The 14,837-nt window shown below is 30.6% G+C and overlaps 3 protein-coding genes across 7 annotated transcripts in view; 2 read left to right on the top strand and 1 right to left on the bottom strand.

Moving 5' to 3' along the window:
* Positions 1–2,251, bottom strand: part of LOC115234642 (facilitated trehalose transporter Tret1-2 homolog) — an 11,760-nt gene extending 9,509 nt beyond the window's left edge. The window contains exons 1-3 of one of the 4 annotated variants that reach the window (XM_029805852.1): positions 1,953–2,251; positions 1,597–1,669; positions 118–642 (exon numbers count right to left, since the gene is read on the bottom strand). In XM_029805852.1, the coding sequence (XP_029661712.1) occupies positions 118–642; positions 1,597–1,645 (574 nt within the window). In that variant the 5' untranslated portion in view covers positions 1,646–1,669; positions 1,953–2,251. Of the gene's footprint in view, positions 1–117; positions 643–946; positions 1,328–1,596 lie in introns of those variants that run through there. The other 3 variants (XM_029805853.1, XM_029805854.1, XM_029805855.1) reach the window with 3 other exon arrangements.
* A 3,509-nt stretch (positions 2,252–5,760) lies between these two features.
* Positions 5,761–9,129, top strand: LOC115234649 (tetraspanin-13). 2 transcript variants are annotated; one of them, XM_029805869.1, is made up of 7 exons: positions 5,763–6,077; positions 6,741–6,908; positions 7,242–7,340; positions 7,414–7,524; positions 7,584–7,721; positions 7,905–8,032; positions 8,268–9,129. In XM_029805869.1, the coding sequence occupies exons 1-6, from the start codon at positions 6,018–6,020 to the stop codon at positions 7,977–7,979; spliced, it is 651 nt and encodes a 216-aa protein (XP_029661729.1). In that variant the 5' UTR covers positions 5,763–6,017; the 3' UTR covers positions 7,980–8,032; positions 8,268–9,129. The 2 variants fall into 2 exon arrangements, with proteins under 2 accessions (XP_029661728.1, XP_029661729.1); XM_029805868.1 differs by lacking the exon at positions 7,905–8,032 and having other exon boundaries at positions 5,761–6,077.
* A 2,566-nt stretch (positions 9,130–11,695) lies between these two features.
* Positions 11,696–14,679, top strand: LOC115234651 (cyclin-dependent kinase 2-like). The gene is made up of 5 exons (XM_029805872.1): positions 11,696–11,935; positions 13,498–13,693; positions 13,785–14,057; positions 14,137–14,340; positions 14,412–14,679. Exons 1-5 carry the CDS (start codon positions 11,820–11,822, stop codon positions 14,520–14,522), a joined length of 900 nt encoding a protein of 299 aa, XP_029661732.1. The 5' UTR covers positions 11,696–11,819; the 3' UTR covers positions 14,523–14,679.
* The last annotated feature ends 158 nt before the right edge of the window (positions 14,680–14,837 follow it).

Below are 14,837 nucleotides of genomic sequence, written 5' to 3'. Positions count from 1 at the left end.
AGCAGGAAATATGGCATCCAAGGGATCCAAGGGAAGGTAAGGAAGAATATCACTGGCAGCAGTAAGCAGATGTAAGAAAGATATTCGTAGGACACGAAGGGACCGGCATATAGTGCAGGAAATATGGCGATTCGGGCATCCAAGGGAAGGTAAGGAAGAATATCACTGGCAGCAGTAAGCAGATGTAAGAAAGATATTCGTAGGACACGAAGGGACCCACTGCGTGGGCATATAGTTCCCCGAAGGTCACCATCAGCTTAATGAGGGAGCCGAGAGCGCCTCTGATTTCCTTATCGGCTATCTCGCCGATATACATCGGGCAGACAACATATACTACGCCTTGACCGATACCGCTAATAAAGCGAGAAGCATAGAGAATATAAGGATTCCATGCTATGATTATCATGATAAATCCGACAAACAGAGGTACACCAGCTATCAGTAAACTTATCTTCCGACCCAGCCAGTCGACAACGAAAGCTGCTAAAATGCATCCGGGTATGGTGCCCAAAAGGTAGAACGAAGCGATCCAAGAGGCATCGTCGGATGTTATCCGAACAGAGGAATTAGATGATTTCAGTATTGGTAAGGATGGTGACGTCCAGCCTATATGAGACCCGGCAATAGCCATCGATATGGTAGCTGCGATAAAATTAGATGAATGTGAATAATTGATATTACTTTTTTTTTTTTATTTGATTTCCCTATATATATTTTATTTGAAAAAAAATATTCTGAATCAGTCAAAGAATTTATAGACAGAGAGATTAATTAAACTTCTAGATTAGAGATAAACAGTCCAGATAAATTATTTTTACGTGTAAAAATATAAATGTAAGTTTCAGGAATAATTATGTAAAATATATTATATAGCATTTATAGAATATTTCTTTATTAGAACAAGCAGCGTTTAAAGTATTTGTTCTAATTTGATAAATCTTCTTACTTTTTTAGTAATCATGTGTTTAGCACTTCACACTGATAATATTAATTGTAGTTAGTATTAAAAACGAAATTCTCTTGATAATTTCCAAGTATATATTTAAATATAATTATTTAAATCGTAAATCTTTTTACATATAGAGAGCATTCAAAATTATAATATGACCTGCAAGAAGACAATTTCTTATAAAAAAATAGATCGAAAATGTGGAATAAAATTTTTTTTTAAATAAAAGTAATCTTGATACTTTTCAAATAATCTGTGTGTTCTTTAGTAATTCAAATTATTTTAGATTACGTTACTGAAAATAATGTTATTTTTATCTATTTATTAATAATTTTTATGTTGAAACCAATTTAGCAATATATAATACAAGAGATTATTATAGATTATTCAAGTTTAAAAAAGCATAAATATATTATTAATTTTCTTGAAATTAATTTTCTTAAAAACGTAGTTTTGTATGACAAAATTTCATTCTACGTTTTCAATTTATTTTTGCATCCGGGATCATTCTTTTCTCGGTTGTATCATAACTTCAAACCCATCCCGTAAAGCATCATTCACAATATTTGAAAATCTTATGCGCAAAACATTTTTATATCATTTATACTATTTTTTACAAAGTTAAAAATAGTTTAAATTTTATTTACCTGTAATTGCTGCTAAATACTGAGGCCAGCAATTGCGGAATTGTTCCATCTTTTATTTCTTCTTATTACAGGACTGAAATATGAACCAATTTACATTATCAGGAGAGTTTATATATAATTATGTTATAATTAAATATTATACAACATTATGAATGTGTGTACTGCTAATATAAAAATTGATGATATGGGTCAAAATTGATCTAAGATCCGCCGGCTGTCATACCATCCGAGGATTAAATATAATATCATACTCAGAGTAAAGCTTACAGTTAAAAAATTTATTATTTGAATTTATTTCTGCTTTAAGCGCTTCATATAAAAAAGTGTATCAAATTTTAATTTGATATTATGCTTACAGAAATAGCGATGAAACACAGAAAATGCTACCAGGAAAGACGACGAATGCCCAAGTCTGAGGACGCCCGGATTTTAATAAACCCACATTTCAGATGGAATGAATCGTATTTATGACGCTGTAGATTTTATATGTTACTTTATCAGTGCTTTCGTTATCAGCACTTCGTGCCAAACCTATCGTTGTCCCCACTTTTATGAGGGTCTTTGCCTGTCACTACTGTTAATTCTGTAGAGGAAGGATAGAATAAATATCAAGTTATATTTTTCTATACATACCACTTGTGCAAGCACTATTATGTGTTTGGTTGTTTGAATACAACATTATGAATGTGTGTACTGCTAATATAAAAATTGATGATATGGGTCAAAATTGATCTAAGATCCGCCGGCTGTCATACCATCCGAGGATTAAATATAATATCATACTCAGAGTAAAGCTTACAGTTAAAAAATTTATTATTTGAATTTATTTCTGCTTTAAGCGCTTCATATAAAAAAGTGTATCAAATTTTAATTTGATATTATGCTTACAGAAATAGCGATGAAACACAGAAAATGCTACCAGGAAAGACGACGAATGCCCAAGTCTGAGGACGCCCGGATTTTAATAAACCCACATTTCAGATGGAATGAATCGTATTTATGACGCTGTAGATTTTATATGTTACTTTATCAGTGCTTTCGTTATCAGCACTTCGTGCCAAACCTATCGTTGTCCCCACTTTTATGAGGGTCTTTGCCTGTCACTACTGTTAATTCTGTAGAGGAAGGATAGAATAAATATCAAGTTATATTTTTCTATACATACCACTTGTGCAAGCACTATTATGTGTTTGGTTGTTTGAAAAAAAAAAAAATTATTTAATTAACAGGAAAGCATAATAAAGGCAATTCTAAGTGAGGCAACACACGTATTCTGAAAAAGCACAGTATTATAGATATTATTTATTTTATCTTTCATAATAAGTATTATAAATATTATTTATTTTATTACACACACATAATATTATTTTTATTTTATCGTAGTATCCATGATTATTACGTAATTAATATAAAATACTTCACTGCATTAAAATATTTCATTAATTGTGTTAATAATTGTGGATGAAAGTTTATGGAATCTGGAAATAGGATTATCACGCTTTTGTTTCCTGCTACATAATGTAATAGGATTAATATCTTATGTTAATTAAAGAGAAAATCCTATACACACATAGAGTTATTTATAAACAATGGCTTTTCATTACAAGCCGCTGATTAATAATAACAAACATGCAACAACATTATATGCGTCTTGGTATTAGTAATTAATCATTTTAGCATTGCAACTGTGATATAACAGTCTCTTTAGGACTGTTGTCAATAATGAATGACAATAGTGGAGAACAATCGAAACATATAAAAGTACAATTATTATTTTTGCAATGCACATACGCACATACACACACACACAATTGCTGTCGACATGTTATTTATATAAACGGAGAATATAAAGTCTCTCTTGACAACGATTTGTGTATTTCAAATTATAAAAATTAAAGTCATTATAAATAAAAATGTCCTTTACGATAATTATCTATATCACTTGTTATTAAGTACACTGTAAAAAAGTCTATGTAAAGTAAAATTATATAGACAATAAATGTAATTCTGTAATATTTTTTTTACGATGTTAAGAGATTTATAATGATGTGCTATAATGATGTAATGATGATCAAATACGACTTGTATAATAAAATATACGATTTGTATAATAAAACTTTTGAATAAATTGGTAGCAATAGATGTATCTTCATGACAATGAATGATGTTTGTAAACTTTCTTTTTGAATCTGTTCTCTTGGCCACATTTAAATCAGATATATGACAATCGTTATCGTGTTTTGAAACTTTGATAGCTTATCGCAAACATGTCTTGCGCATCCATTACACATTTGCGTTCGTATATAGAAATGTTGTTTATGTAATTTGTATAAATGGAAAATTAAGTGTCTCTCTCGACAACTATTTGTGCTATTACAAATTATAATATATAAAAACACTGAATATCTTGCATTGAATCTATAAAATAACATCGTCAAAGAGTGCAATTGTCATTTTTTTATTTACTTAAAAATATTTTATTATCATTTTTCCATTTTTTCATAGCTTTTTTACTTTATTTTTCCCAAATAAATTGTTGTGTAATCGTAATAAAATCGTGTGATTTGTATTGCCGTTAAAGTCATTATAAAGTCATTAAAAGTTCTTTTTTGATAATTTTCTAAATCACTTGATATATATTGAGTATAGGAAGTTCTTAATGATGTACATAAAGCATAATGAAATTTCTTTGTAAATTATTAGAGATCAATAAACCTTCATCAATAATCATTGATGTTTGTAAACTTTCCTTTACAGTATCTTTTCTCCATCTTTAAATAACATGGCAATCTTTATTGTCTCGAAATCTTGATCACTTATCGCAAACGTGTACATATTATGCGCATCCTTTTGCAAACGTGGCGTATCACAAATTTTTGCGAAAACATGCATGCATCATCTGTTATAATTAGCTTGTAGAAAATGCATTGCGCATTTTTGCAATTTAGGCATTGTTAAATGTAAAAATTTTATGGTTGACTAACAGTATATTTTAGAAATTTTTACGTTGTAAAATAATAACTTCTATATTATGTCAGAGAATAGATTTGCAAATTAAATATTGTAAAAATAATAATATATATAAAAATAAAATAATAGAGTAAAAATTATAATTTTATATATACATATATCCTAATTTTTATATAGTTTATATTTTTATTTCGTGATAATTATGCTGAAAACATACAATTCTTATTGTTTATATGGACTGATATCTTACGATTATTTAAAGAGAGCGTTAATTAATTGTTACTTATAAATATTGAGATTAATAAGTAAAATTAAGAAGTCATATATTTCAATAATTATAGTCAATAATTGTTATAATTTTATATAAATTTAAAGTATATCAATTTGGTTAAAAAATAATAGTAGATATCACAAACATAAACAAATGTTCTAATGTAATTTTTTATGTTAATAAAATGGATTGAACTAGAATTTTCAAACAAAATGCAAATAGCTGCATGGCTGGAAACTGCATTTCAATATAGAATATGTTTACGCGTTATCTGCGTTCACGTCGTTAACGTTTAATCTACTCGAGTGTTGATGTGACACATTTACGACGTAAACGTTTGTCACTATGGTAAAACTTCGTGAGAAATAAATGCGACTATTTCATCAAAGAGATTGTATTCGTTCAGTGAGACACAAAACGAGACAAAAATTATTTTCCCATTTTCTTTATTGCATTCCTTTTTGACAGAAAATTAAATGGTAATATAAATACATTGATAAATAAATTAATAAACTAATTATTATTGCCTATAATGATTTAAAGGTTGAAGGAAGAGAAATTTAATCTCATTTTTTGCTTTTTCAAAGATATCAAAATTGAGATATTTATAAAATATATATCAAAGTCCAAATTTATTTATTGCTATCGCACATCATAGATTAATGATGCAAACGTTCACATAAGTGTAAACGTTTTCCCGGTTAGCGTCAGCATCAACGCTTGAAACCAGCACGATTTTGGCCAATTGCATCTTTTATCGACAATTTTATTATCATGGATAGATGCTAAAATCATTTCCGCGTGTCTTTGGAATGCAAATCAGAATTAATCTATGTCGTGTATCGATTTTAATTGTTGGCTTCCGCGAGCATGCCGTGCGTACTTACTGACGTTTGTGTTTCGCGCGTGATAGTCGCAAATCTATCGAGCGCATCGATCGTCGCCATCGCGCTGGTTCGGGCAGTCGCGAATTGTCTGCCATCGCGGGGACGTCGGTGTGCGTGTGAGATTAAAATTAAAGTGCGAATTTATTAATCGTGATTGCGCAGCACGTTATTCCTTCGTGTAAAGCTCGACGAGACTTCCGAGAGTCTCGTGCGTTGTGAATCGAGCCCGCGACGCGAGTCGACCGCGGCTGCAGGGATTCGACGAGGACAGCGAAGAACGGGCGCAGCCGAAGATGTGCGGCGGCTTTACGTGCTCCAAAAATGCGCTGACAGCACTCAACATTCTCTACATCGTAAGTAGATGAATCCTTCGCTTTAAGTACTCTCCGTGATTTACTCCTCCTCCTCCTCCTGGCTATCGTCCATCTGATCGTGCGTTTCTCGCTTCTCACTTTGATTTTTACAGGAAAGAATTTATATATATTTACGCGTTGCATAATTTATCGACTAATCTTGGGTGCACATTTACCGATTAAAGAGATGTTCCTATCTGTAAATTACAATCTTAACTCATATGTATATATATATATATATATATATATATATATGTGTGTGTGTGTGTGTGTGTGTGTGTATATGAGTGATCTATGAATCTATGTGATATGCATAAAGAGAGAGAAAGTTGATTTAATTATATTAATTTTTACATTGTGTGACGCTTCTTCTTGTCATTGATTATTAGATAATTGTATTAAGAATTATTAGTACGAATGTTGCAGTATTCGTGGAACTATGGATTTCTTTTATCAAATATGTTACTGTTACATTAATGTGCATAAGTAATTTTAAATGACGGTTATGGGATAATCTGCAGCTGAAAATTAGTATTCAAATTATGCACAAGTCTAATGTGTCAGCTTAAGATTATTTAACATTTATCATAAACAATGAATCATTTTTGTATCATGTTTTAGGATCATGATGGAAATTTTATCAATGACTATCTTTTCTTACAGGTTGTTGCCTTTATATTAATAGGAGTTGCCGTATATGGGAGGGCATCCGCCTTAGTTACAAACCTTCCTATTATTGGTGGCATTTTAGCATGCGGAGTGATCCTGTTTCTTATTTCCATTTTGGGCCTGATTGGTGCTGTTAAACACCATCAGGTTTTATTGTTCTTTGTATCCTTATCAAATTGTAATTTGATGTTAATTAGGCTCATAAGACAAGCATCAATCTTCTTATTTTGTTTATCTTTGTAGTTATGTCATTATCATATATCTAGTATTTGTAAAAAAAAAAATATTTGTTTAGTATATATTTTATCTTGTATAAAATATCTTGAAACTTTATAGTTACATCTCTATGTATTATTATTATCAATAACGTCTAATATATTTTATATAATTTTTTATTGAATAACAATATTGAATAATATATTCTCTATTTCTCTTCTCTCTCTCTCTCACTCAATAAAAAAAATGGATGTACAATTCCTTAATTAAAATTTATAGTACATGCTTATATTATTCCTTTTGTTCCTGATTCAATTCAGCATCGCCTGCGCTTGCCTCGCTGTCAACACTAAACAGCAAGAACAACTTGCTGAACAGGTAATTGTTGCACTCAAAAGGCATTGTAATTACATTATTCTAGAGATAAATATAATTTAATAATTATTTCTAGGGCTGGACACATGTTGAATCTGATTTAAAGGAAAAAGTTCAAACCACTTTTAATTGTTGCGGATTTAATGGTACCAGTGAAGATTCAACTATATCTTGTGATGATGTCAATGTAAGTACTTTGGAATAAATATATTTATTTAATAATCTAAACATTGTAATCTTTTACAGAAGGTTTGCTGTCAATCAATTGATACCAATTTAATGCCTTGTCCACCTTGTCCAACATGTATGCACAAACTGCAATCTACCATTGACTATGCATTTAAATTGTGCGGTAGCATAGGATTATTCTTTAGTTTTACGGAGGTAAGATTTTACAAACAATGTCATTATTTTTCATGTACATATATATTGCATTATTATTCAGAACACATAGAATATTATTTATTTAACATTTGGGAGTTTACCTAACTATAAGTGCTTTGATTACTGGTTACAATGAAAATTCTCATTTTGCTAATGCAATGTAACATGTGTGCCCGATTACAGTTTGTTGGTGTATGGTTGACCGTGAGGTACAGGAACCAGAAAGATCCACGAGCTAATCCTAGTGCTTTCCTCTAGTCTAACACCATCGCCATGTCCTCTGTCACTTCATATGATCCTCCTAACAGATGGTGGGTGGTTTCATAATGTTGGTTGTGGTCTTCTGATTTTTCTTTAGTGTTATAATTTTATCGATTCAAATATTCATATGCCAATATTCATTCATAATATTCTAAAAAATCTGTAAATTACATGTATATAATGCAGAGAAAGAGGGATCTCTTGACAAATTTTGTATTATATATTTTCTATTGTATTTTATGCGCGTGAATTTTCTGTGGACTTTATAAACTTAAACATTTTCAGGTGATTGCAGCTTTCTTGGCAAGACGTTATCGTAATCAATTAGATCCACAGGAAAAAGCTGCAAGAGCTATTTTTCCGCGACATGATTATTTATATTGATTCGACGATACATTTGAAAAAAATTAATAATCATTCTTTAATCTTCCTTTTTATTCATATTATTTCACATTACTTTTGTCGAGTATAAAGAGGACAAAAAAAATTAAAAATTAATTTCATTTTTGATTGCCCGTTTATATGTTACACAACATATTTTTCAAGGGCTAAAATTTAAATTTTATTTTTTAATACTAAAATAACTATATAGACATGTATAATGCTCAACAGAAATAATAGCTGGTTTTTTAACTGGGCAATCATAGATTTTAGAATGAGTTAGACGAATAATAACAAAAATGTGTGCTCTAGTCATACTGATTGTTAGAACATTCATAACAAGCCTCAATGCGCCTTGTAGTCTACAGATGGAAAACATTATGTAAGTATATTTCTATTAAATTTTGTTGCATTGTGTTTTCAACAACAGATAAAATGGAAGTCGGTAATGAAAATCTAGCATACTATCTCGTAATTATGCTGTTCGTAAGTATGCTAGTTCAAAATAAATCGGATATATCATAATATATTTAAAATTATCCTAAAAATATACGGATTGAGAAAAATGCTATAAGGAGATATGCAAATTAATTTTTTTTATATTTTTTTATGGAAGAGTATAGGTAATCATGGTAACAGCATAGATGATATAACATCCATGATCGTATCATAATCATATTTTTCTCTCCTATACATATATATGTATATGAAAATAACATCATATATTACATATTATATACGTAATTATTCAATAACATTTAGAAATTTATATATGTTCCAAACAAAAAAAAAATTTTTGTCATGTCCTCTTTGAGCACACTTTTAATTTTATAATATTTTTATGTCTAAAGAGATTATTTTTTATATTTCAAATTTTCAATAGTCTAATAATAAAGTATCTTCTGTTATATTGAAAAGTTTTAATCCCCAAATAATCAAAAAAAATTGTAATTATACTCTTACAAAATTCATATCTAATTTGGATGAAACTTGACTTATCTTTGGCAAGCATTGCAAATCTTTGGAAGTTTAATAGTCGTTCTTATTTCTTATGCTTTTATACATATATTTGTACATATGGATATTGTCAAACATATATTATAAAATTACTTAAAATATATATCGCATATGTATATGTATTAACAAATTATAGCTCACTAAAATACTGTCGATAGTATAAGCTTTGTCACATATATTTCAAGTTTCATCCACTGAAAATATTTAATACAAGTGCTTTGCTTGAGTAGAAATGCTACTCTGTTTGTGCATCTTAATAAAACTTATGCATAATATAAGCTGAATATTACATATCCTAAATAGCCTGGTGGGAAGTTATTGATGAACTTTATAATAGTCTCACACACACACTTTTTCTCGCATAATGCAGAATTCTTAATCCAAAACTTTTAAGCTTTCGCAGTTGTAAAAGAAGATATTTAAATTATTGTATCGAAAAATAATATTTATTATGGAAAATATCTTTTGAAAATAATATAAAATAATATCCTTCCAGGTTTTTTCGGACAATTTGCATAATAAAATCATAAATCTCTCTCTTTATGAGGAAGATGAATTTAATATGCATGAAAATAATATACGTTTACATCGTGCCCATTCTAGACATTAGAAAATATAGCATATTTTCTATCCAATCCCATTACGTAAGATGGGATGAATCTTGCTGTAGTTTTGTTTTTGTGAGTGTCTTTATCCGAGAGGCTATTAAAATAACAGTCATCGCTGTTCAATAGCGAATTGAAAAATTGTTGCTATGTGTTGTTATGTTTATTTAAAATTTTAAGAATATAATTAAATCAAATATTGTAAAAATATAATTAAATATAAACAGATTTTATAGAATTCGTTATTGAATAATAAAAGTATAGTTTAACGTGACGCACACGTTTGAAGATTCTTTTAATATTTAGAAAGTATTGTTTCGACAACTTTTTTTATGTATCGTTTTTTTAATGAATGATTGAATCTGCGCAAATTTTTAGAGTGGCAGTTATGTCTCACGAATTGTAGAGAGTAATTTGTGGATATATCTTTCGACAAGCGTAAAAATAAAATCTTGCGAACATTCCAATTTTTACGCGCCTCTGCCCGGCTTCGGTAGAAACGTGCATATATTTTATATGTACGGAATAGGGCTCGTGTTGTACACGCGAGATATGTACGGTAGCGTAATTCCTATATACATATTTTTATCTAAATATCGTATCATAATCACATTATATATATATATAAAATATATATTCGTAATTAGATTTAAATGATTAAGAAACGTATAACTCTAAGAACAATCGAAAGGAATTCGACGAAAATCACATATGAGAATGATTCGCATTCCTGTGTAACAGAAAAATGATGTTAGAGACATAATTATATTATCTATGTGTAATGCATTTTCTGAAATCAAAATCTGATACGTGCGAAAGGATTTAAATACCGACAATCTTAAAGGTGTGATGAAAATCATGTACATGTTGGTGATCAATGGAAATCATATTTGAATTATACTCGACTTATCTCCTTACATAAAAAAAAATGTCTTGATCCTATATGTACATCCTTTTAGAGATACATACGTGGAAATTCGAAATGTTGCAGACACACGCGTTCTATTCAGAATGTGAAATAAATGGAACTGATTGTAGTTTTCAAAGTTCATATATAAAATATATTTCAATAGAAGACAGATAGTTTCAAATGTTAAGCGCGTACGAAATTAAAAGAAAATTTTGATTGTAAAATAAGAAAAAAATATATGCTCTATTGCACTTGTGACACTAACAGAATATCAAACAGACTAAGTAATTGAGTCAATTGTTAGAACTTTCCACGTATAGTGATTGTGATAAATAAATAAAAGATGTCAATCTCTCAGATGTATATTTATTCAATGTTGCGTGAAAATATTTTTCTCTTGATGCATAATTCTTGAAATTTTGTCTAAAAATTATAAAACAAATATATGTTTTAATTTTTTTACGATTAATTTTTGCAATCAATAATAAAAATTATTTATATTTATCTTAAGATATGTAAAAATAAATATACACATACACTAGAGTTCATTCACCCGGTTACGTTGTCGATTATTTAACGCAGGTTAACGACCATCGATCTCGAGCAGCCAACGTCCATCGATTCATGCTATCGATTCTCTTTCTCCATCCCTCCTAAAAAATAAAAATGGCCACCATATCGCATTCGGATTGTGCGTAATACGTGTCCCGCCGTGTTGATAAACAAGCGCGATAAAACGGCTTCGTCGACGAGGAGGGTTGTGGTTAATCATCTTCGAGATCCCGCATATCTATCTAAGAGGAGAGACGCACATCAACGACGGCGTCGACGACGGAATTGTTAAGGGAAGGCGCGACGGCCCTGGCCGGAGAGGAGCAGCGTCCACGAGCTCGCAACGAGGACGAGCGCGGCAACGGTGAGGTTATGGACAACTTCGTGAAGATCGAGAAGATAGGGGAGGGAACGTATGGAGTTGTCTATAAGGCCAGGGACAAGCTCACCGGGAAGCTGGTGGCGCTCAAGAAGATTCGATTAGAGACGTACGTCGCTTTACGCATCTATCCCGCTTCCTTCATCTCATTAGGATGTCACTATGTGTTTTTAAACATGCCAGGGTGAATCATGAATTCTGACTCTGACAAATGAAATTCCGCGAAACTTTCCCCGGGAAAACGTTTGGGTCAGAGACGCATCTCTTCGAAATTTTTTAATGAATCTTTTTATAATAATCTTGTTATAAATGTGTTGTGTTAGAAATTTGGCAGAATATTTTTGGATAAAGGAACGTGTACATATAAGCATCACAATGGGAAATTGTTGAGTTAATTGTCAAATTTTTCAAGAAATTTGCTGTATTGTACCCTTAATGATCTTCTTGTCATTGATTGTGAAGTGTATCTTAAAATAGAGGAATAATGTACACAAAGTACTTTTTCTTATACCTTTAATGAAAAGTAATTAACTTCTTTAATTTAATTATTAATTTATTGTACTTGCTTGTTTTGGAGGAAAGCATATGTTTCTTCTTTTTATAATATTCTTTGATTTATTTAGATCCAGACTCATATAGCATTTGATCATTAAGAGCTTTCATTAATCTAGCGCAGAATTTCCATAACTACTATTAATATCTGCTGTTTTTGATGCTTGATAACATTTTAATAAAAAGTACACACTTTACATTCTTAACTTATATATAAGTTGTATATAAAAACATCAATTTCGAAGATTGTAAACATAAGGATATTTGAAAATTATTTTAACAAGAAATCTTCTTTGCCAAATTTTGGAAAATTTGTATCATTGTATCTTTTTGTGTATATATATATATAAGCGGGTTATAATATTAATTATCTCTAACTTATACATAAACCCATAAGCATGTTTCAATACCCTAATTTTAGATATTTGATAATGTATCCCCACAAATTTTAATAGCCAATTTTTCGATAAGATATAAATGTTGATTAACTTAATTGATATGGTAAAATTAATTTCGGCCTTTATCTATATATGTTGAAAATTATCAGTTTGCAGAACTGCAATATCAGCTGGGCTTTTTGCTTGTGCACACTGCTAACACACTGCTAACAACCTGCATATTGGGGTCAGCTGAATCTGCGGGGGCCACGTTACACTAATTTTCGTAGCACCACATTATTCAGCTTGTCCCATTATGCTATGCTCGCCTGGTTTTTTATTTGGTATTTTTTATGTGATACATTATGTAATTTTATAATAATTTAATAAGACATGTTTTTCTTATTAGAATTATTTTTGGGATAAGAACATACATATATATATCTATATATATTTCTTACAATCTCACTAGAGATAACAGTTTTTCTTGGGAAGGATTAACAGAAATTAACAGAATTGCTTTTATGTTGTTATACAATATGTGTTTTCCACTTTGATGTTCTAAATATTGTGTTTATTGTAAATGTTTATAATCAATTCGTGAGTGTAATTGATTTGAATGAGAAATATCGGTACTGTTAAAAAAAACAAAAGAAAACTTTTCTATAAAGATATTTTTTAGTATTTTAAAATCAGGTATAGTCATGCACATTTTTGTTTAATTAGTGTTTCTTTAAATCATGGAAAGAGAAGGCGTCCCGTCTACCGCTATACGAGAGATATCGTTATTGAAAGACCTCGCACATCCAAACATCATACAATTGTTCGATGTCGTAGACGGTAACAACCATCTATACCTCGTTTTTGAATTTCTGCAGCAGGATCTCAAAAAGTTGCTTGACTCCGTTAAAGGAGGTTTAGAACCAGCGCTCGTCAAGGTATCGGATCGGGGATACATACACATTTATAGATTCGATGCTAGTAGTACGTGTGCATTTTAAGACGAGTTGGTTTTGCATTGTGTTACAGAGTTATCTCTACCAATTATTGAAAGCAATTTCGTTTTGTCATCTCCGTTGTATATTGCACAGAGATTTAAAACCGCAGAATCTATTGATAGATCGAGAAGGTCATATAAAATTGGCCGATTTCGGATTAGCCAGAATGATCGGCGTTCCCGTGCGAACTTATACGCACGAGGTTGTCACGCTTTGGTATCGGGCACCGGAAGTGCTTTTAGGAACCAAATTGTACACTTGCGCGCTGGATATATGGAGTCTTGGCTGTATATTCGCCGAAATGGTACGTGAAAACTGCGCGAAAGCACGTTGTATCGCGTATATAATCATAGTTTTTTTACGAGACAATACGATCTTTATAGGCAACTAGGAGAGCTCTATTTCCCGGCGACTCCGAGATAGATCAATTGTTTAGGATATTTCGCATGCTCGGTACGCCAGACGAAACAATCTGGCCAGGAGTGACTCAGCTTCCGGATTATACATCCAGATTTCCGAGATGGGATGCGAATAATTTAGGCGACGTTTTGCCCACTTTCGATGACGATGCCAAAGATTTAATTTCAGTAAGGATAGAGAAAAAGCTTTATTTCGCCGAAGCGCTCATTGGGATTCATGTTTTTTTTTATGTTTGTAGAATATGCTGACATACGATCCTAATCAGAGGATAACGGCAAGAAAAGGATTGAGTCATCCTTATTTCGTTGGAGTTAAATTAATTCCACCTCCACTGCCAAAGAAAAACTGACATAGGTTTATGACCAACTGACGTGTACTGTATTTACATAGGTTTTTATATAAAACTCGATTAAACGCAAAATAATTTTGCAAGGAGATAACTTTGTACTGCAAGTGTGTTCAATTATATATGAAACGATATAGTTTAAATATATATATATATATTTTTACTTCTCTATAAATCTCATATATATTAATTTTTTCCTCGCTTTATTTTCCATATTTCCTTTTAATTTCCCACTCATTGCAATATATATGCGCATATTTAAATTATATTTTTCAAACATTATAATATATCTTTTTTACTTCTCCATGTATTTTCGAA

Source organism: Formica exsecta, unplaced genomic scaffold (assembly GCF_003651465.1).
Source record: "Formica exsecta isolate Colony F162 unplaced genomic scaffold, ASM365146v1 scaffold201, whole genome shotgun sequence".
Classification (NCBI taxonomy): Eukaryota; Metazoa; Arthropoda; class Insecta; order Hymenoptera; family Formicidae; genus Formica; species Formica exsecta.
This window is presented reverse-complemented; position numbering and strand designations above follow the sequence as displayed.